Raw genomic sequence first — 22,587 nt, 5'->3', positions numbered from 1 at the left:
GGTGTCTAGCGCAAAGGTTGCGGGGTAGACAAACCTCACAGCGAATAGACGCATTGGAAGATGGGAAAGGGGGAGTAGCTGAGACTATTGAAGGTATATTGGAGGTACTCTATCTATATTATAAAGAATTATATACTCAGGACTCGGTCAGGCAGGGTACTATAGAGCAATATATCTCTAACTTAGACTTAGTCGAAATAGGGCTAGTAGATCGAGAAGAGCTAGAAGCTCCTATGTCAATGTCAGAAATACAAATAGCGATAGCAGGGCTAGCATCAGGGAAAGCGACAGGGCCGGACAAACTTCCTTTGGAGGTATATCGGATTATCTTTTCAATTATCAAGGATGACATGCTTGCTACGTTTTTAGAAGCCCAACGTGGCAACCCCCCGCCATCATGGGATGATGCTAATATAGTGATATTTAAAAAACAAGACAAGCCTCCAAGAAATCCGGGGTCTTATAGGCCGATATCATTAATTAACGCTGACAACAAGGTGTACTCGAAAATTCTAGCGACACGATTAGCTAAAATTATACCATTGTTGGTTTCTCGATGTCAGCACGGCTTTCTGCCCGGTAGGAGCACAGTAAATCATATACATAGGGTAATTTCACTGATAGATTATGCTACTATACGCCAAGAGCATATGGGGCTAATCTTTCTTGATGCTGAAAAAGCATTTGATCGAGTATCCTGGATTTTTTTGTGGGCCATAATGCAAAAGATGGGGTTTGGGCCGCAAATTTTGTTAGCATTGCAGACTATGTATAAACGACCACGGGCTAGAATTTGTACGATGGGGAAGGAGTCGGCTTGTGTATATATAACCAGGGGGACCAGGCAGGGATGCCCTTGCTCACCTTTACTTTTTGCTATATACATTAATCCACTGGTGCGGATATTGGAAACCAACAATGGTATAAAGTCAATGTCAGTGGGGGAACAACAGACACGTGTCCTCGCATATGCTGATGATATAGTGGTAGTAACTTCCGATCCAGAACAGGCAATCAGGGAGATTGAGGTTCGGACTCAGTAATATGGGGAAGTCGCTGGGTATAAGCTAAATATTTGTAAAACCCAGATTGTATGTACTGAGGGACTCTGCCCTGGCGATGCCCGTGTTACATCGGAAGCAAGATATCTGGGTATAAAGATTAGAATGTCACCTCAAGAGATAGTTGAAGTAAATTGGGCAGGTATACTTGCTGCTACAAAACGGCAATTGGAAAAGATAGAGTGCCTCCACTTATCAATGGTGGGACGTCGAAATGTATTAAAAATGTGTGTACTTCCCCGGGTAATGTATTATTTCAGGACGGTAATGCTAGAGCTGACATGTGTACAATTAGCGCAGCTACAGTCTATTGTAGATAGGTTTATATGGGGATGGAAAAAAAGTCGACGAGTCTCAAAATATATGACACTTCCACCGATACGAGGTGGATGGGGAGTGCCGAATTTCAAGTTTTATTATTTAGTTTGTTTTTTGCAGAATATGCAATATTTGGTGATTGGGGCCAAAGCACGACCCTTTGAAACACCAGATGTATACCAGATGTTGTTGGGAATTCAGGCGAGGGAGGCCTTGCTTAAGTTTTACGAACCAAGCTATTTTAAAAGAACTCGCTTCAAAATTGTGCTAGCTGCATACAAAGCCTGGAAGAGGATACGAAAAATTACTCTTATAAACCGGATAGGTTACTACACACCATTTAACCCTATGGAAATTTTTCCTTCGGTGTTTTGGGACATGAAAATGGTTATATGGCAGGGTAAGGAGATACGACGGTTAGGGGATATCTTTAGGGATGGGTCAATCATTCCCTTTTCTGAGTTGATGGAACTACCTAAACATGATTTTTTTTAAATATTTGCAAATCCGAGATTTTATTAATAAACACTGTAGAGGTATATCTGTGGTAACAAATGATCTATTAGAGGCATTATCAAAAAAAGGCAAAATTGGGGCTTTGTATGATATATTATTGGCAACTCAGCGGGATGATATAGAGGTTCAAGATGCGAAATGGAGGGATAGATTCGGCAATACTGGTTCATATTTGCAATCTTCAATTGTGACGGCAAGCAAAGTTATATTAACGGCAAATTTACGCACCCAACATTATAAAACTCTGTTTAATTTATATTGTACACCTGTCAAGATGATGAAGTGGGGTGGGGTCCATGATGGAAAATGCTTCAGATGTCAGGCGGATAAAGCTGATATTGTGCATGTATTTTTTTATTGTATAGCCCTAAAACAATATATATCTGATATTTCAGAATTTCTATCACAAACTACGGGGGTAGAAGTCAATATATCTAGAGAGGTTATGTTATTGGGTTTGGGTGAAAATATCGAACCTATTCATATATGCTATCCTTTTCGTTATTTTATATTTATAGCAATGGCCGTTGCTCGATTATGTGTTGCATCTATGTGGCTGCAAGTAGAAGCACCAACATATGAAATGTGGCGCTCTAAGTTTCATAATGTGTTTAATTTAGAATATAGTCTTTATCGCATAAGATCTTTGAAGAAAAAACAATTAGGGCTTAATATTTGGCAGCCAATGCTACAATATATGGAGCTGTAATGTTCTACGCAATCATGTTTGTGCCATTAGGACTTAATAAGCGTTATATTTGCCCTTTTGATATGTGATGGCCCAAGCGATTTAAATGATTGATTTATGTATGATGTATTGCTGCGAACTGAATAATAAAGATATTAAAAAAAAAAAAAGAAATTTATATTAATTATGTACTGAATAGTTTTTCCGTTAAATTCTAGGTGCAGGTTGTGGTTTTTATAGAGTTATAGGGTGGGAAGTAAGTTAATTATAGTTAATTAATAATTATTTGCATTCAATATTAATTATTTAATTGATAATTAGGTAAGTTAATAATATATTTTATTCATTTGTACGTTAAATTTTAGGTGCAGGTTGTGGGTTTTGTTGGGGTATATGGGGTGGGAAGCAAAATAATTATAATTAATTAGTAATTCATTTTTAATGAATGGTAATTACTTGATTTATAAATATGTGTGTTAATTGTGTATTTAATTGTATTTTTAAAGTTAAGTTTCAGGTACAGGGTTTGTGTTTTTGGAAGGGTATAGGATGGGAAGTAAATTATTTTTGATTAATGAATATTTATTTTTAAATTAATATTGAGTAATTGATAATTAAATATGCTACATGTGGTAATAATTTCTCTGAATGTTATGTTTTAAGTGCTGGTTGTTGGTTTTGTAGGGGTATAGGGTTGATCTGACTGGAGTGGGAATAGTACATTTTATCCCTCTGCAATCCAACACTATCCCTACTGTAACATAGACTGGAGTAGGAATGATAAAATGTACTTCTTCGCAATCCAACAGATTCCCTGCTATTGCATACACTGGATTGGGGATAATAAATGTTACCCCTTTGCAATCCAAAACTTTCCCTACTGTTGCACTGACTAGAGTGGGAATAGAACATTTTACCCCTCTGCAATTAAACATTTGCCATATTGTTGCACTTCATACAGTGGGAGTAGAAAATGTCAATTTTTCCTACTATAAATTGTAGTGGGAATAGTATATGCATTATTTATAGAATTCTATAATTTAGTTTACTGTATTTAAAATTAAATTACTATGTTGTGTATGGAAAAATATAATAATTATAATTAATATTTAATAATAATAATATTATTAATAATAATAATAATAATGATAATAATTTGTTTGAGTAAATTGATCATTTTTTATGTTCTTTCATAATTTACTTGCAATTAAATTGGTATCTTTTTAATTGCATTATGTTATTGGGTATGTGTATGTTTGTGTGTGTGTGTGTGTGTGTGTATATATTTATATAAATTATTACATTTAAAAGAATCTTTTAAACTGTCATATATATTGAAAATATTAGTTTAATAATATTTTTAGTTTCATATATGTAACTAAATATATATATAAATATATGTATAATTACATTTTTTAACAAGTAAGATAGTTATATTAATTTCAAAATGATTGAAATATAGTTAATTTGTATTATATTAGTGTTACTTTTTAATATTTAATTTTTTATATTAATATATTCTAAAGAATGATATTTTGCACAATGATATTAAAGACAACAATCATTTTAAATCAATATATTTTTATCCTTTACATTATAAGTATAGGATGATGATATTTTTGACAATGAATATTTATTTGAAGTATTTTAGTATTGCGATATTTTCAGAGATTATATTTTGTCAGTGAACCATAGATGACATAGCACTGGAAATGATTAACTAATGATAGCCTAGAACATTGCTTGCAATTTCCAGACCTTAGTACATTCACTGAAATAGAAGCTGCAGTTTCCAGCTATGAGGGGGCCTTAATAGAAGCAATTGATAAATTACCTCCCATTAAACTAAGGAGACTAAGGAGGAACAGGTAACATAAGTTTAGGACGAAATGGTGCAATGACAACCTATGAGAATTAAAACAGGCATTCTGGAGGCATGAAAAAGAGCATGATAGAGATCCAAAACTCTACATGATAGGCTACTGAATAGAAATGCAGTGAGAAAGTTATCCTTTTGCCCTAATCACTCCCATTTGTTTTTAACACTGGTGGTAACTGACTGACTGCGCCCTGTGCTCTGCTCTCCAGGCTCTGGGCCAGTACTCTGATTAAAAATGTATGGTAATTAGTTTTTATTACAATTGGCACTGACAACCTACCTGTAAGTCCCTAGTATATGGTAGGTCATGTGGGTTTAGAGGACCAGCACATTTGAGGCACCTACGTGTGCACTGCCGTGTTGCCCGCTGTCATTTTAAAAGTTAGCCCATCTTTCAAGCTGCTTTTAAATTGAAATCACTTGCAAATTCCATTTGAGTTTAAAGGTACTTTAATTTTTACCTTATTTTTACTTATAGGTCACCCCTAAGGTCTACCCTGGATGTTCAAAGAGTAGGGTGCTGTGTAGAAATAAGCAGGGACGTTTTAAAAGATGTTTTATTTGCCCTGGTGAGGGAAAAACTAGCAATTTCACTTTTCCTCCATTGTGCCCTTTTAGCTCCATAGGCTGACATGGGAATACTGTAATACAGTGAATCTATTGACAGGAGTGAGCTAAAATAAAATTTCAACTATATAAAAGATTGGTAATGATAAATTCAACTACTTGCCACTCATAACTAATGCAGAAAAGATGTTATGGAACTTTGTCTTCTGTGAGCCAAAATCCAGCCTTCTAGCAGTCTCTCCAATTTTGTCAGCCCATAACAAGCTTAGCTAAGATGCTTTGATGAGGTGATAAGTGGCCTGCACAGGGACAGAGGTTACCTGATGGGGGGAGCTCTGCAGCTGCAGAGACCAGGCCAGGATGGGGAAGAGGTAAATCAAATTGGGCTTCAAAAAGATGGGCAGTGAGGAATGCCAGCCAGACCTTTTCTATCTACCTGTACCCCCAGCCAGATGGCAGCCCCCGGAATGGAATTTGCAGGAGGACTGGAATGGGAGTGATAAGGGTAATGAGTCACACCAGTAGGTTGGCTTAGCCAGCTATTATTCCCAAGAAGAGGAATTCTACATCTTGAAATTTAAAATGCAATGCTATGTGGGACACTTTGAAGGAAGCTGCCATGCTTTTGGGTGGCACCCTGTACTCCATTGGTCAGTGATGCCCCCCTGCTTGTTACCCCCAAAATATTGGATACATATATTAGAGTGCTTAGCAACTCAGATATGATGCCTGAAAATACAAGGAGAAGAAGGACTGCCCTGCTGGAACCCTGGTCTGCACTTGGAAGTATTGCACTCTGAAGGACTGCTCCTGCTGCACACTTGAAACTACATACAGCCCTGAGGACTTTGCCTTGCTTCAAAAAGAATTAAGGAGTGGGCTACATGAAAGTAACAGGTTAACAGAGCTCACCTGCACCATCTACCCCAAAATGCCCCCAGCCTGGAGTACGTCCAGAGGACTTGTAATGAATTGGCCACGTGAATTGTGGGAAGTCTAGTCCCAAACTTCCAAGGAGCAGCTCAGAGACTATGGGATATTGGATTTGTGTTGGGGAACTTTGAACTCCCAAGAGGAACTTTTAGGGATTAATTCCAGAAGTTTAAAGAAATTTGGAGCAACTTTTGGAAAAAGCTCCATAAGGTGACTGACCCGACATCGAGAGTGAAGCCGATTATGATGCCGTCCAGAAAGGATACGTATGGCATACGATTCGGTCTAATCTGATTCGAAACCCGCCTTTCCGACCGACTCAGACACGTTTCCCAATGACCGATTGTGATGGCTGGAAAGAGTTCAAACTGTCCGACTCAGTTCCGAAAGGTAATGGGAGTAACCGAGTCATTCAGAGCCAAATCGTAGCAGCCTATGGACCGCGTTTCCAGCCGAGCATTTAGAATGTCAGACTCTGACATTGGGGGCCTGCAGCAGGCCCCTTTCAACCGGGGCCCTCCGAATCAGGCCCGTGGGGTACTCCGTTCCCATGTATGCACAGTGTGGCAGGCACCATGGGGTGCCTGCGACACGGTGCAAGCTTTTCCCAAACCACCCCTTTTTTCAATGGGAGCCTGTGTAGTCGGGTAGGACACAGCCTTAGTGTATCCGACCAGGGATCCATCGCGGTCAGACTCAAACTTTGACTTGGTCTCAGCGAAGCATGACCCAGTTTGCGCTATATGTTTTTAAGCACTGGAACGTGTTTATTCTTTAAAACTTCATATCTCTGGTTTCATATGTTGGATTTTTGTTGTTTTGGTGTCATTTTAAACATAACAATATTTCCTGTTTACATAATTTGGTTGAGGATTTTTATAGTGTGTTATGTCTTCCTTATTTAAAGTATTGTGTTTTTAAATGCTTTACACGCCTGTCTCCTAAGTTAAGCCTGCCTGCTCGCTGTGAACTATTAAGGGTAGAATACTTTATTGAGACATTGTCTGCATCTTATATTGCGTTGGTGGCCTTATTGCTAGAGGTTGTTGCCTACGTACCCATACTAATAATCCACCTTCCAACAAATGCTTTAAAAAATGCTATTACAAAAAAATAAAGATAGCTCACAGATGCTTCTTGACAGAGAGGATCCAAAAATATGGCACCTCTTCTAAAGGCAGTTTTAACATATTTAAGGTATTTACACAGCCGTAGGGTTGTATGCCTCGATCCCTGCCTTTCATGATCTTTGTGACTCCCTGTCCTCATTCTTTCACAATAAGATAGAAAAAATGTATAGGGACTTTGGTAATTAGTCAGTTTCCATCTATCTTGTTTTATACGGCAGCCATACAGGGCCGAAGTCTCTTTTGGACTGCGAAGGTTTGTGAAGATTTCCGAGCAGGAGGCCTGTAACTTGATTTCCACAGTAAAATCTTGATCTCCAGGTGATCCTTTTCCAATCAATGTGATCCCTCCACCTTTCTCTCATGGCTCGCTCCCTGCCTTACAAAGCTCTTTCACATCTGAACTCAGCTATGGTAGAGAGGAACTGGAAGCATGCCAATGTCTCCCCAGTACTGAAAAACCCCTCAGCAGACCTTGTCGAAATATAGGCCAATTTTGCTGCTGCCCTATCCTATGAAAGTACTGAAAACTTAAATAATAGTCCTCTTTCACTGTACTTAGAGGAAAACAACTTACTGGAAACATCACAATCTAGCTTTAGGGCTCCGCACAACATGGAAACCACCTTAGTGCCAGTCACAGATAATATTAGAACTAGCTTGTACATGGGAAATCCGTTGTTAGATCCATCTGCAGCCTTTGATTCGGTATTGCATTCCATTCTCATAGAATGGTTGCATGACATTGTTATCCATTTCCAGGCCTGAGCCTGGCTGACGGTTTTCCTTACAGATGGAGCTCTTCCACCATTTAAATTTCAGTTTGTTAATAATTCCTGTCTGGTGCCACAAGGGTCATCCCTAAGACCCACTCTCTTTAACATCTACATCGCCCCCCTGGCTAAGATTGTTAGAGAATACGGTCTTTTACTGGAGATGCTATCATATGCCGATGACACCCTATTGATGGCATCCTTAGGTTATAAGTACGATGCAACTAGAATTAAGTTTGGTAACTGCCTGTGTGCTGTAGCAATTGGATTGCAAGGGCCATACATATTCTCTACTGGTTCATAGTGGTTTACTTATTACTCTATGCTCTAATATTTTCTGCTCCCTGCTTTTCTCTTTTTCCATTTCCAACTCCCCATCCTGTATCGGTATTCTTCATCTGATGTTCTTTTCTGATATGTCAGACCATGGTCCTTTGTAGTTGTATGAATACATTAAAAAGATTTTAGAAGGTCCGTCCGTTTTTCTCTGACACCACAGAGTCTTTACAGCCAGCAAACTTTTCATTATCTGAGAAACTAGAGAAACACAGGAAGAAACAGGGATGTATGACGTTACAACGCACACTTTTACAACGCATGCACTTACAACGCATTTTTTACAACGCATAATCCATTACAACGCATGACATTACAACGCAGGACACTACAACGCATTTTTAAAAAATACCTTTACAACGCATTACCATTACAACGCATACTACCTTTACAACGCATACCATTACAACGCATAATATTAAATTACATTTAAGGTAAGTATTAGATAGTATAGGGGTAAAAATTACTATTCTAACTCCAGGGGGTGCAACAGTAGGGTAAGTGTTGGATAGTGTAGGGGTAAAAATTACTATTCTAACTCCAGGGGGTGCAACAGTAGGGTAAGTGTTGGATAGTATAGGGGTAAAAATTACTATTCTAACTCCAGGGGGTGCAACAGTAGGATAAGTGTTGGATAGTATAGGGGTAAAAATTACTATTCTAACTCCAGGGGGTGCAACAGTAGGGTAAGTGTTGGATAGTGTAGGGGTAAAAATTACTATTCTAACTCCAGGGGGTGCAACAGTAGGGTAAGTGTTGGATAGTGTAGGGGTAAAAATTACTATTCTAACTCCAGGGGGTGCATCAGTAGGGTAAGTGTTGGATAGTATAGGGGAAAAAAGTCCTATTCTAACTCCAGGGGGTGCATCAGTAGGGTAAGTGTTGGATAGTATAGGGGTAAAAATTACTATTCTAACTCCAGGGGGTGCATCAGTAGGGTAAGTGTTGGATAGTATAGGGGTAAAAATTACTATTCTAACTCCAGGGGGTGCATCAGTAGGGTAAGTGTTGGATAGTATAGGGGTAAAAATTACTATTCTAACTCCAGGGGGTGCATCAGTAGGGTAAGTGTTGGATAGTATAGGGGTAAAAATTACTATTCTAACTCCAGGGGGTGCAACAGTAGGGTAAGTGTTGGATAGTGTAGGGGTAAAAATTACTATTCTAACTCCAGGGGGTGCAACAGTAGGGTAAGTGTTGGATAGTGTAGGGGTAAAAATTACTATTCTAACTCCAGGGGGTGCAACAGTAGGGTAAGTGTTGGATAGTATAGTGTAATATTATGCGTTGTAATGGTATGCGTTGTAATGGTAGTATGCGTTGTAATGGAATGCGTTGTAAAGGTAGTTTTTAAAAATGCGTTGTAGTGTCATGCGTTGTAATGTCATGCGTTGTAATGGATTATGCGTTGTAAAAAATGCGTTGTAATGGTAGTGCGTTGTAAAAGTTGCGTTGTAAAGGTTGTTCCCCAAGAAACAGGCTAGGCTACAATTAATGATATGCATGCTCACAGATTATCTTAGGGCAGACATTATTCCACTAGTAGTGAGAAACATCCCTGGTGTCTTTACTGACTCTAAAAAATATCTGAACAGTCTTAGCTACATTGGTACAACATGTCCCAGGCATAGGATGGTGCTTGGGATTGATTAGCTGTGGAACAGGTTAAGAAATTGGCAACAGAAATCTCTGATTTGGAGAGACAAATCAATGAGACCAGTAGCATTACAGATGCTAAGAACCTTTTCAAAAAGGTTGAAAAGACAGTGGCTGAGTTCCACAGATAAGAACAAACAAAAAGACAATCAAGGTCAAACGTGGCATTAAAAACCACAAGCCGGAGATAACATATCCCTATTTGACCAAAGATTTCTATAACAAACAGGACCTACACTAATCCCAACTTGTCATGCCCCTGGGGCAGATACAATAAACAAACAGCCATTGTTGGTTTTTCAGACACATCAGGTGATTCTTCTGATACTTTCGATCCGGCTGAGGGTCCGAGCACTTCTAATGCTTTTTTAGGAAGAGGTCAGAGTTGCCCCACCAAACGAGGCAGAGGCTGTGCCCAACATTGGTTCAGCACCCCAGGAGATTGACAAACTTGAAAGAAGTACTATCAATGGTAGCTAGTGATAACTTGTCTAATGGTACTTTATCCAGCATGTTCCTATTCCAGACGGTACCCATCTTTAACCTATCTTCGCACATCCTAACAGAAGATGAAATATCACTCTTGAGCAGAGGTCTCTCCTTTGTACCGACTCTCTGTCCCAATTTTTGGGAACTACAAATTGAAATGCTATGGTTCTTTTAGAAAAATACTCCTACATTCTTTCTTCCTAGAAAATCCCAGTACCGCCCCGTACTGGCAAAACAAACTTCTGTCTCCATCTACCTTCTTACATCCCTATGGTTGTCTCCCAGTGGAGATACACACTTTTGAGAAAATATTTCTCAAACAAGTCTCTAAATTAGAATCTAAACTGGGCTTTACTCCTTTGAGAAAAACAAGTACTCACCGAACTCAAAATTAATCATACCCTGGTTGTTAAACCAGTTGACAAAGGTGGTGGCATCGTGGTTCAGGACATTGACCCATATAAAACTGAGATTCTCAGACAATTGTCCAATACCGACCACTATCTGAGATTAGGTACAGACCCCACCAATGAAATTACAAAGCCTTATCCACGATATCACAGAGACGGGCAAAATAGAAGGCTTTCTGACTCAAAATGAATTTCTCTTTCTTAATGCGAAATCTCCTAGGACACCTGTGATTTACCCTCTGCCAAAAATACACAAAAACACTGAAGCTCCCCCAGCTCCCTCCATTATTTTAGGGTGCAAATACATTTTTGTGCCCCTGGGACAGATAGATTTTTTCATTGAGGAATTTGTACCCAAAACACATTGTTACATTAAAGACACTACGGACATTCTTGCCCAAGTGGAACATCTTCCCTTTGACCCCAATTCTGGCATTCTTCTTTCACCTTGGATTTAGAGCCACTCTGCACCAATATTGCTCGGACACAAGACCTAAACATCATTGGGAAAATCCTGAATTCCAGAACTTATCCACACTCTGTCCCGACATCCTTTATTATGCATCTTCTCAAGATTTGCTTTACATGCAATTTCTTTTCCTTTGACAGCCAATTTTATCAACAGGTCGACGGTACTTCAATAAGAGCAGTTTTTGGTCCCATCTTTGCGGTATTCTACATGGATGACCTTGAAATTAACAAGATACTTGCTCTAATAAATCCATTTCTCAATAATGTGACCATTTGGTAATGCTCTGTCGACAACATTTTTTTGATTTGGCAAGGCACTGAATCGACTCACCTTACTTTCCTTAACTGGCAAAACACCAACTGTAATGGACTTAAATTAATGCTCACACACAGCAAGTCAGAGATAGCTTTTCTAGAACTTTTGATTAAACCTGCTGACGGTGAGCGTTTCACCACTTTATACCGCAAGCCCACAGAGTGGAAAACTCTTCTCTCCTATGACAGCCATCACCCTAGCGTTTTGAAAGCCTCACTACAGTTTTCACAATTTCTTCATATTAGAAGGAATTCTTCTTTCAAACAAGATTACTTCCATAAAGCCCAAAAATGTGTCTCAACACTGATTGCCATGGGTTACTCCCGTAAATTTGTCTGCAAATCCATCAAAAGGGTATGGTATTGGCAACATTAAATACTATTCGCACCTAAACCCAAAATAGTCAGTGACCGCCTAGTTTGTGTCACCACGTTCTCACCCATTTCGAATCAAATCAAGAAATGTATTCTGAAGCACTGCCCAATACTCAATGCTGGTGACCTAAATCTTGTGCACCCACTTTTTGTGTTTCATAAAAATAGAAACATTAGAGACCACTTAGTCAGGGCCGATCTCCTGGCTAAAAAGACTATATAGACCTTCACTGATTTATGAGGCAAAACCCCTATACCTGGACACTCTAAATGAGGTAACTGTGTTGTGTGTCAATTTACTATTGAAAGCAAGGATTTCACATTTGGTAATATCAGGATTGTTCTAATCAGTTCTCTAACCTCAATACTGAAAATGTTGTCTACGTAATTTTCTTCACTTGTAACCAAATATATATTGGTCAAACAACAGAGAAAATACGCATTCCATTCTGCCAGCACAGAAGTCTCATGCGCTGAAAGGTACTCAGTGCACAATTGGTCACACACTTTGCATACATGGGACAAATGGAGGAAGAAATTTACTGGCAAGTGATCATCATGGTCAAACCATCCCCATGCGGAACTGACATAAGCTCTATACTCAACAACAGTCTCAACACTGGTCTGAATATATTAGAGGACTGGACCTCCTTGGTCTGATATCCCCTTCAAATCCTTGATTCAATTAGAGTACCTGAATAACCTGTTTTTACACCCTAGGCTCGCAAGGTCACATATGTAATTGTTTGTCTCCATGTATATTTTGTGTATTTTTTGTATCTATACAGTAATACCTGCATGCCATCCCTTGTCCTAGCCATTGCTTTGAGGTCTCCCTTTGTATTAGCTCTATATCATATGACCACATCTGATTCATTTTCTTAGCTACAATATCTCTGTTCTTTCTACTTACAAATTAATGTTTCTTTTTCCCAGATATGTTACCCTTCTTTTGTTTCCACCATCTATGGTTCATAATTCCCCACCCTAACCACATATTTGCTTGTTACAATATTGCTCTAATGTTATTCTAATTAAATGTTGCAATTTCACGCTCCTCAGTGCAATTTAATTAAACTTTCTTCTGGTGTCTAGAACTGTCAACATACCACTACTGTGATGTTTCAACTTCCTGCCATCTCTAATATGGCTGCTACTGTTTTCCTTGATTTCAACTTCCTATTGCCTCTGATCTTCTTTGTTCATTTTTCTCGCTCGTCCCCTACTATGTCACCACACATTGAACCCACATCATATCGATGCCACTCTGCTATCTGCATCCGACTGATTTGAGTTGCTGACACATGGGCGAACACTACTTGAATTCACAGTAAGCGCAAGGTACTTGGGTATGCGCCCCAGATGGAAAATTGGAAGAGACACTCACACCAGAATGTTGCCCAATTCACAATGAACTTTAGGTGTCCCCCAACTTTGAAGCATGTCAGAGAGACTGCTATAGTCATTGATGGGATCTTGAACAAAAAAAAAAATACATCAGGAATTGGCTCTATAACTGGCTCCACGTCTGGTCCGGGGAATTGAGCCTTCTCTGCTTTATATTTTTAGCTTACTTGATCCATCCAGACACACGTTGTGGCTCGCCCGCATATGGCTCTGGTTATCTCCTAATCCCCTCGCTCTGTGCACACCTGCTGTGCTCTTCACAAATCTAGGTCTTGCATCACACGGGTGCTAAAAAAATGTTATTCCCAGTGAACACGCCACAATGATTATGCATTCCCTTATACTTTCAGGTTTGGTCAGCAATTGTTTTACACACAATTGGACACACGTTGGATCCCATTCCCTGCCAGGTAATTGACCAGCACGTTCATCACTTGCATGACTTTTTCAGCCTTAATATTATGTCACGTTTTTAAATATCAATTTAAACATCATGTTCTCATTGGTTCCAAATTATGCATTGGCCCCGCTCCACCTTCCACATTGGTTGGTTGGTTGGTTGCCTAGATGCATGTTTCGCTCCTCCCAATTCAGTTAGTTTTGTTATTTTCATTCTTGATCTGTGCTCACTCTTAGCCCTAGTTTGAATTAGCTTTCGTGCTTGGTGGATTAGCACATTAATTTCACAAATAACGACTCACCAGTGTGTGTGCACAATGGCCTTCCACTTATCATGTACTCCACTCCTGATTACTCGCCAGTTCCAATAACTTAATTCTTTTTCTTTTTCTTTCTATTTCCTATTCTTGTTTCCAGCAGGCATTCTTCTTAGTCCTTATTCACCATGTTCTGATGATGATCCCACTATTTTGATATGGATCATAACACTGTTGACTTTAGCACATTGACACTGATTTATTCAACTATTCATGTGCAATGGTGCTCATTTATGCTCGTGGCCTAAACTGTTGATTGTATTTTGGCCACGCATTGTTATGCCTGAGTTTCTTGAAAAGCTCTTCTCGAATACTGTCCCACTTTCTATGTCCTATTTATTCATGATGTAAATAAATGTACATTTTCCTATCGGGACACGTATAACACAGTCTTCGTTGTATCTCTGTGTTGATCGTTGTCTTTTTACTTATGCAGTAAGGGACCACTGTTCCTGTATAATTATTAGCAATTAGATGGAGCAAAATTGCCTCCAGCTTAATGGGGACAAGAATGAGATTGTCCCTTTCTGTAAGGCCCCAGGTAAATAGACTGTTGGCCTGCTGGGTTGGGCACTCTCCCTCACCTCAAAACGTTGGCAAAAAACGGGCGTTCTGGTGGACAACAAGCTGAGCATGACAAATCAAGGGCTGGTTGTTAGTGGGGCCTGTGTGGAAATCCATTGCATGCTCAGGAAAATAATTACCTGGATACCTTTGCATAGTAGGAGGATATAACCTCATAACCTAACAGATATGTGGACCTGTAAAGCTCTCTAATGGATCTGTTCTGTGGAGTTATTTTTAGTTATTGGCACACCTCACAATCCCCTGTGGTCCATCTAAAGTACCCTTAAAAGATGTCCAAAGAATTGAAGTAGAAAACATGTCAGTCGAAGTATGTCTATTATAAGTTCATACTCCCAATTGCAATTGCCACCATTTTTTTAAATATAACAATGCACTTGTTCTACATTTGACAGAAAAGTTCTATATCTTAAACATTCATGGCCCACCTTTTACTCGCTGTAAAAGAAATTGTGAGAGTAAACATGCATGGTTGTTTTTCTTTGCCTTATTCAATGCACCAGCTTTGTGAGTGAAGACTATCACTACTATGCACAAAAATGTCGCTGCAGTTTCTCGATGACAAAAAGTTTTTTGAAGAGGAAAAGTTATAGTAAAAATAAGATTTTTATTTGAAGACCAGCAAACTATTCTTTAATTTGCAAATGCCAACATGACCTTTATAAGGAAGTTAATCTATGAGGCCACGACAAACTCAATGACTTATTCTCTATTGTTCAGCAGCATCTCTAAAAAAAAACCAATGAGACTATGGGACCTCGAGACTCCAATCAAAGAACACGCCTTCCATTTCATACATCAGCTTCAGCCTAAACACTGTTTATTTCGCAAAAGACTAAGGGCCTTATGTAGGTAAATTACATTTACCGATTCTTAAATACCGAATCTTACCGATTCGGTATATATGAATCGGTAAATGTAATGCATGTAAAAAAATACCGATTCGGTAAGTGTCGGTATTTTAGAATCTGTATTTACCGATTCGGTAATGGTAACCTGTATCTCATTGATTCCTATGGGCCAGGAGGCCCATAGGAATCAATGGGAAGCCAGTTACCATTACCGAATCGGTAAATACCGAATCGGTAATGGGGGGAGCTCAATCAAGGGTGGCAGGGTGTCACATTGACACCCTGTTGCACCCCTGATTCCTGCATGTGTGCACATGTGGCACACATACATGCCCTGAGGGCATGTGTGTCTGCCACATTGCACACATCTACGGGCCAAATAATGCCTTAACTGAGACATTCGTCATTTACCACCAACTTTCAGTTGGTGGTAAATAACGAATCACCACACCCACCACACACTCCCCCTACATCTCATTTCTGTATTCGGTATTTACCGAATCGGTAAAATTACCGATTCGGTAATTTTACCGATTCGGTAAATTAACGAATACAGAAATGATCCCCCTACATATCAAAAGCCTAAATAACGGTATATATACCGAAAATCGGCCGTTACTGACCGGTATTGGGCTACCTACATATGGCCCTAAGGGCCCTATTACGACTTTGGGGGTGTGGGAACAACCGCCACACCACAGACCTGCTCCCTCACTGCCGAACAGGGCCGCCTGCCAGATTACGAGTTTCCTCGTAGTCTGGTGGACGGTCCTTTGGCATTTCCATGGCGGTGCCTTTCAAAAACGCACTGCAATGGGAACATCACAGCCCTTTCCTGCATGGCATGGACTATGAACTCCATGCCTTGCATGAAAGCGGGTGCATACAGACATGAGGGCAAACCTTGTGCCGCTCTCATGCATCCCATGGGCCTGAGGAAAGAGGGCACCCTGTAGGGCCTGCTTTTTTCCCTCACCGCTGTGGTTAGGGTCCTAGTGAAGAAACTTGTAATACGCTTGGTGATGCCTCAGTGGCACTGCCAAGCATATTGCGGCCTCAAGACCGCTGTGCCAGTGCCAGGGATCATGGATCCCAGGCAGTTGTGGCGGTGCCATGGCGGTCCGACTGCCAAAGCTGTAATATGGCGGTTGGGCTGCCAGTGAACACCAGCATCGCTGCACCACCCCAGGTTTGGCAATCCATGGACCGCCAAATTCAGAATCAGGCCCTAAACCTCTTGTTCTTCTAAAAGGGCACCAAGCATAAACCCACAGTATGGAAACATAGAAAATACAAGATCCTCTGAATTAAGCAGTTTATAGGAAGTCGTATTCCTGGACATTTTGGTGGAACTTTCCAATGAAGCGTGGAAAATAATTAAAAATGTAATTCAAAATAGGTTTGTATTTCTGAAGATTGCCATAAAAAAATGGCTAGTACACCAACGCTGGATTTGCCTCAGAAATGTGGGAGAATATGTTTACACACAATGAAATAACAACATCCAAACTGAATTAAAAGCAGGAGGCGCTGTATTGAATACATGAAAATCATGCATTCCTATACCAAACCTACGCATTGAGTTCCAAAGCTCGTGAGAATGAGCCCATAGTGTGCATCTAATCCATGTCTACTGGAAATGCTATTTTAGCAAAGCTTAGGTGACTTCACTCCAAGCACCATGATTAGCATACAAGGACTCCGAACGAAGAAACTGGGGGAAATGAGCGCTTGCGCAACTAAAAAATAGATCTTATTTCGGCAGAGAAGCACCATTCTCGAGCGGAGTTAAGAACAAAACCTTTTGGTTCTTTGAAAGGCGCGCTGATAGCTGGCTAGCTGCTAATCTCACCAAAATGTGCTGATGGAAATATTGCATCCTGCACACACACGGATTCTCACAGTAAACGGTGTTGAGTCACGTGCACAGAAAAGCTCTGCAAGATTATTGATTATTTCTGTCTTTCCATCACAGGCATTTTCAAGAGAAATGCAACACAGTCTATCTCTCAATCATCTGCGCTCAGCCTCCTTCCCATTCCCCATGCTAAGTGTTATGGCGGGGCTCTACGCAATTACCTCATGCTCTGGTCTCCTCGGCCCAAATGAACATGTTTCAGCAGTCTTTGCCGCGCGCTGTACAGGAGCTTCCCACAAACAGGCATGCGTGCTTAGGAGACAGTGGGTACACACCTTGTTTCCTTGAAGTGTATGTATGGGACCGACCTGGCAGGTTGTCATGGTAATGAGGCAGTAAATGTACCAGAACCGTCACCGATCGAGATTAGATGTAAAGTATCGGTTGCTTGTCACAGTGACTTTCAATGTATGTGCTGCTTTTGGCTAGAAATGTTGCAACGAGTGCTGACACTTCTAAAATAAGCAACTAAGCATGACACACACAAAGCAACATAACACCACAATTCAAACAAAACAAAACACTCAGAACAGAACAGAACGCGACACAGCAGTACAATAAGAGAAAATCACATTGCAGTTTGCAGCACAAAAAGACAGCAGCACAAAAACACAACAGAACACATCACTGCATAAGAAAATGCCACACAGTAAATGTGCACAAACGTTATTGGTACCCATTATAGTCCCGAAGCCTGTTTTCTGTAGTACTTTGGTAAAATTGGGTATTTAAACCAAGCACTACCTTAATAGCTTCAGACAAAAATGTTTTGTGATCGGTCCCAGGTCTTACTTTTGACTTTCTTGAGTTAACTTTTTTAAACATATTTTGAGATCCACACACCTTAAAGAAGGCACTGGGCACTCCCTTTCAAAGCACTCATAGCCAGCTTCCACACCCCATGTCCGTTTACGTATTTGTGATCAAAGCACGACTTTCCATAGCATTTCGCATAAAACAGCATATAAGATAGCCAAAGCCCCTTTCGAAATTGCCAGACTTTTGCTGAGGGTAGGCAGTTATGCGGCGCATGTAAAAGGGCACGGTTACCTCCTAATCCAGGCCTGAGCCGGTTGTCATAGCCATCCAGCAGTCGGTCGAGAATCCTCGTGAAGATGGTGATATTTTTATTGTCGTCTACGGTTTCCGCCAGCGCCGACCTAGAGGGAAGTGGACAACCCAGGGTAAGTGTAAGTGCGTGTGAGAGCGGAGAGGAGTTACAAACTCTATAAAAAACAGTGCATGTCCATGTCACAGACTGATATTATGAGATAACCTTGGCAGTCGCTCGACTAGAGATCTACCTCAGAGAGGAAAGTGAGTGTTTCCCAACGGTGAACGACAAGTGAGTTCAATACACTATCAGTTCACCACCCCTTGAATTGTGAACGGTCGTGAATATGTCTGTTTCACGAAGTGCACGCTAGCTCCTACTGACACGTCGTTTGTCGAAGGCCTCGAAGGCGTGTGCATGCTATACTGCCTGCTAAGGGTACTTTGTCATACCCATATAGTTACACTGTGATAAAAGCGCTGCTATTCGTTCATTAAACACTGATTTTGCCCCATTATATTAGAACACAGTATTTTTCTGTGTACTGTTCCCGCCCAAATGCGGTTCTCCGCTTGTTCATTCCTCGGCCTCTCGTGGCATGGCCATTCACAAAGTTAATAATACGTAGCAAGGAGATCTTCCACCACCCGGCCGTGAGACTTCAAGACACCATTTGGCAAGGGAATGCCACTCAAACTTAAAATACATATTAAAAAAAGCAGCCAGAAACAATGAAGCAGGAAGCACAAACTCATCTACCGACAGCCCGGCGCTTTACACAGTACATATTGTGCAAATGTTCCAAAAGCCGGCTTTTTTTAAATGTAATTTATTGAAGAGAATTGCACATAATGCAATTTCGCAGGCCCACACATTGCCCACAGCCGGTCTATTACAGCGTCTGCACTTGAACTCCCCCTTGACTTCTGCTCTTTACCTACACGTTACCGTGGAACGCGAAGCAGCACTTATAGCGTATGACGTGCATTGAGTAAACCACGGAACCCCCGGGTATACGATTCATTTACCGTGGTGTTGAACAATGGCCCCTAGGCAACACGTTAATCTCTCGCTACGTCGTGTTCGTGCTGCACGTTTGAGGGCTCGACAGAGTAACGGGCAAGTCAGCTGCTAATACAACAAACATGTTGCCTCTGCTGTGGGTGGTGGAGCTATGTGCGATCCCCACCTAGAGGTTTAGCAGCTTATACGTGGCTACAGGTCTCTCGAGGCACGCGCAGACACCATAGACAGGAGCCACACTCCAAGAATGCCAATACCACCTTTATGCCCCGCCTGCGGGCTCAAGAGGCAGACGGATGTCTCTCTAGCAACACTCACGTGGCATTGTGTGTGGGTGGAATGTGATTACATGGGGCTTCAATCGTTTACAGCGCACAAACTCTACATGTGCTCCTCGGAGGCGCTCTTTTTAATGTCGTGGAAGAGGCTGCTGCTGACGCGCTCTCACGCTGCCCTCCAGCCCTCACTCAACTCAAACGTGAATGTCTTGACTGAAACAACTGCAGCACGAAGCCGCCCAGTAACAGCTACTAGAGGCATCTGCTATGTGATCTACTATGGAATATGATGCCGGTGTCAAAGGGCTGAGAGAGGCGAGAATGTTAGAGAGAAGCAACGAGGACCCCTCACCTTGCCGACTCCCATGCAATGCAGAGGAGCACGCAGACCTGGATTCGGTACAGAGGCGACTTCGCCTTCATAGCTGCTGGCACTCAGGCAAACACCTGGAAACGAGAATGCAAACACATTGAATACACACAATACGCCTGAGATGGAGATACCAAACAGCTGAGTGACGCACACAAACGCATTGGGATTCCACACCACCAGACACCAAGGTGCAAACCCACAGCATTGGCTAATACTTTTATGGCTCTATGTTGGCATGCGGGCACAATACTGCCTATAAAGCCATTCGTGCATTAACAGAAAGTATGGTGACGAGAAGAAACCCCTTCAATGCCCAACAGTAACATTACGTAACCCAAGATATCACCGTCCAGCCTGGGCAGCGGTCCGTGAGGGCAGTTGAAAACTGCAAGCGGATCGGAAGTCATGCGGAGTGCAGCAAAACATGGGCATTAAATACACTCACCCAATGTGGAGGGACCGGGAGCGCAGCGGCGCCGGTGCCAGGCTGCTGTTGCCGCCCTGGCAGGGGGATTGAACCCGCAGGTGTGGGCGCCGCTCAATGGAAATAGGAGGACTCCCCGGCACCGAAGCAGCCGGTGTCTGCAGTGACGAGCGGGCGGCGATGTGCTGGACCCTTCCCTGGCGACGAGAGCTGCAGACTGCAGCAGACGAGCGGCAGCGGCAAATCCACAGCTCTTCCTGCGAGAGGCGAGCACGCGCTCCGCAGCCGGGAACGCGCTGTCGGAGGCGGACGGGTCTGACTAATGCCCAGGGAGGGGTACGACACGCAGCGGCCCTGACACCTGACCCTGCGTTACTTAGGGATTATGTAGTGAGTGGAGGTCTGGGAAGTGAGTGGCAGATAGTCCGTGTCTGTGGGTGAACAAGGTGTGGTTGCTGCTATCTCGGGTGCTACAGTGCAAACAATGTAAAGAGGTGCTGCGCAGCCTTGAACACGCGCTCACACATCTCACGAGTGAGTGCCAGCGACCCCACTCAAAGGGGTGTCAACCTACATCACACCCCAACTCTTCAAAGAAGTGCAAGTGTAAAATGTTACCACCTCCTTTAAACCAGTATATACACTCTACCACAGATGGTGGCTGCTGGCATCACCTCTGTGGCCTGCACACCTACGTTCCAAAACACCGTATACAACCTCCGCAATATGCCAACTCACTCTGCCAACGTCAGGACTGTTACTTGTCTGTCAGGACTAATACAGGTGTTTGTGGAGTCTGGGTCAAAAGTGTGGACGGGACTCCCTCCATGCCACCATATATCTCCTCCGACCTCCAGGCACTAGTTCCAATTGCTCCCTTCTCCAAGACACAATGTGACAAATTATTTGCTACATAAAACTGGAATAACTTTAATCAAACTATGTATTCGGTTGTAGACAATTGATTATGACATCAGTTCCAAGTATTTAAAATTGCTGCAAAATATCCTCTTATGCATGCACTATTTTCAGGTTTACATAGTCTATTGAAACCAGTCCATAACTAATGATTCCTTGTGCCCCGACCGGCGAACTCTGAGAGCACGTGGCTGACACGCTCCTGCAGCCTTCACAAGGCACTCACTGCACGTGTGTGAAGGAACGGGCATCTCCTTCTGAAGACAGAGTGAGCAGAATCGCCCCACGCCCATAAACACCGGAGGTAGGCAGAACCCCACTGTCATTAAAAGTGAGGAACTCAAATGTCAGCAGTCAGACTCACACTAATGTGAAAAATACCAAACAACGGCAGAGGCCAGAAACCTACTTTCATGAACACCATGAGACACAGAGCATGGAAACGAGCCGGAAGAGCAATTTCATTAAACGTGAGGGCCACAGACACGTGCAGCAGGCCAGCACCAAACTCCACCCATAATTAAAAATGAGGGCCCCGGCACAAGTATCAGTCAAAATCAATCACTCATTCAAACTATGAACCCAGCCACCTGCAGCTGGTTAGATTCTCACTATCATTAAGGAGACAAACCATTCGGGGGTTTCTTGACAGCCATTGATGAGTATAAGGCCTTCAAACAGCACAGGTGAGAAGAGAGCAAGGAAACAGATGAAGAGAACTCTTTTTCACCTCAAGATTATGAATGAATGAGTCAATCAATCAATCTCAAGATAAGAAAACCAGCTGGTATTAGGACTGGAAGTGAGAGAAGCAGAATTTGGAAGCAAACAAGAACTCTACTGCCATGGCATTAGGACTTTAAACCCACGCAATGACAACAGACATGAAATCCAGTCTTTGAAAGTGAGGACCATAATTTCATTGAATAAGCTCACAAGAGCTTGGTATGATGGGGGTATCGCGGTGCCAGATGCACCAAAATACTACTGGGCGGCGCAACTGACTGCGTTAACATTTGGGTTTTCCTCCGGCAGAGAGAGCCGTCATTGGACATGGACAGATTTGTGTTATGTTCATGGAGGTACCTACCTGTCCTATATGGAAGGGGCAAACGAGGCACCAAGC

The 22,587-nt window shown here is 41.8% G+C and overlaps 1 protein-coding gene across 1 annotated transcript in view; it reads right to left on the bottom strand.

Annotated features, from left to right (window-relative positions):
• GABRA2 (gamma-aminobutyric acid type A receptor subunit alpha2) overlaps nt 1-20,811 on the bottom strand; it is a 647,485-nt gene extending 626,674 nt beyond the window's left edge. Inside the window, exons 1-3 of the mRNA XM_085642160.1 lie at nt 20,565-20,811; nt 20,099-20,193; nt 18,442-18,551 (exon numbers count right to left, since the gene is read on the bottom strand). Of these exons, the coding sequence (XP_085498286.1) occupies nt 18,442-18,551; nt 20,099-20,169 (181 nt within the window). The 5' untranslated portion in view covers nt 20,170-20,193; nt 20,565-20,811. The remainder of the gene's footprint in view (nt 1-18,441; nt 18,552-20,098; nt 20,194-20,564) is intronic.
• Between the last annotated feature and the right edge of the window lie 1,776 nt (nt 20,812-22,587).

Source organism: Triturus cristatus, chromosome 2_2 (assembly GCF_964204655.1).
Source record: "Triturus cristatus chromosome 2_2, aTriCri1.1, whole genome shotgun sequence".
NCBI lineage: Eukaryota > Metazoa > Chordata > Amphibia > Caudata > Salamandridae > Triturus > Triturus cristatus.
This window is presented reverse-complemented; position numbering and strand designations above follow the sequence as displayed.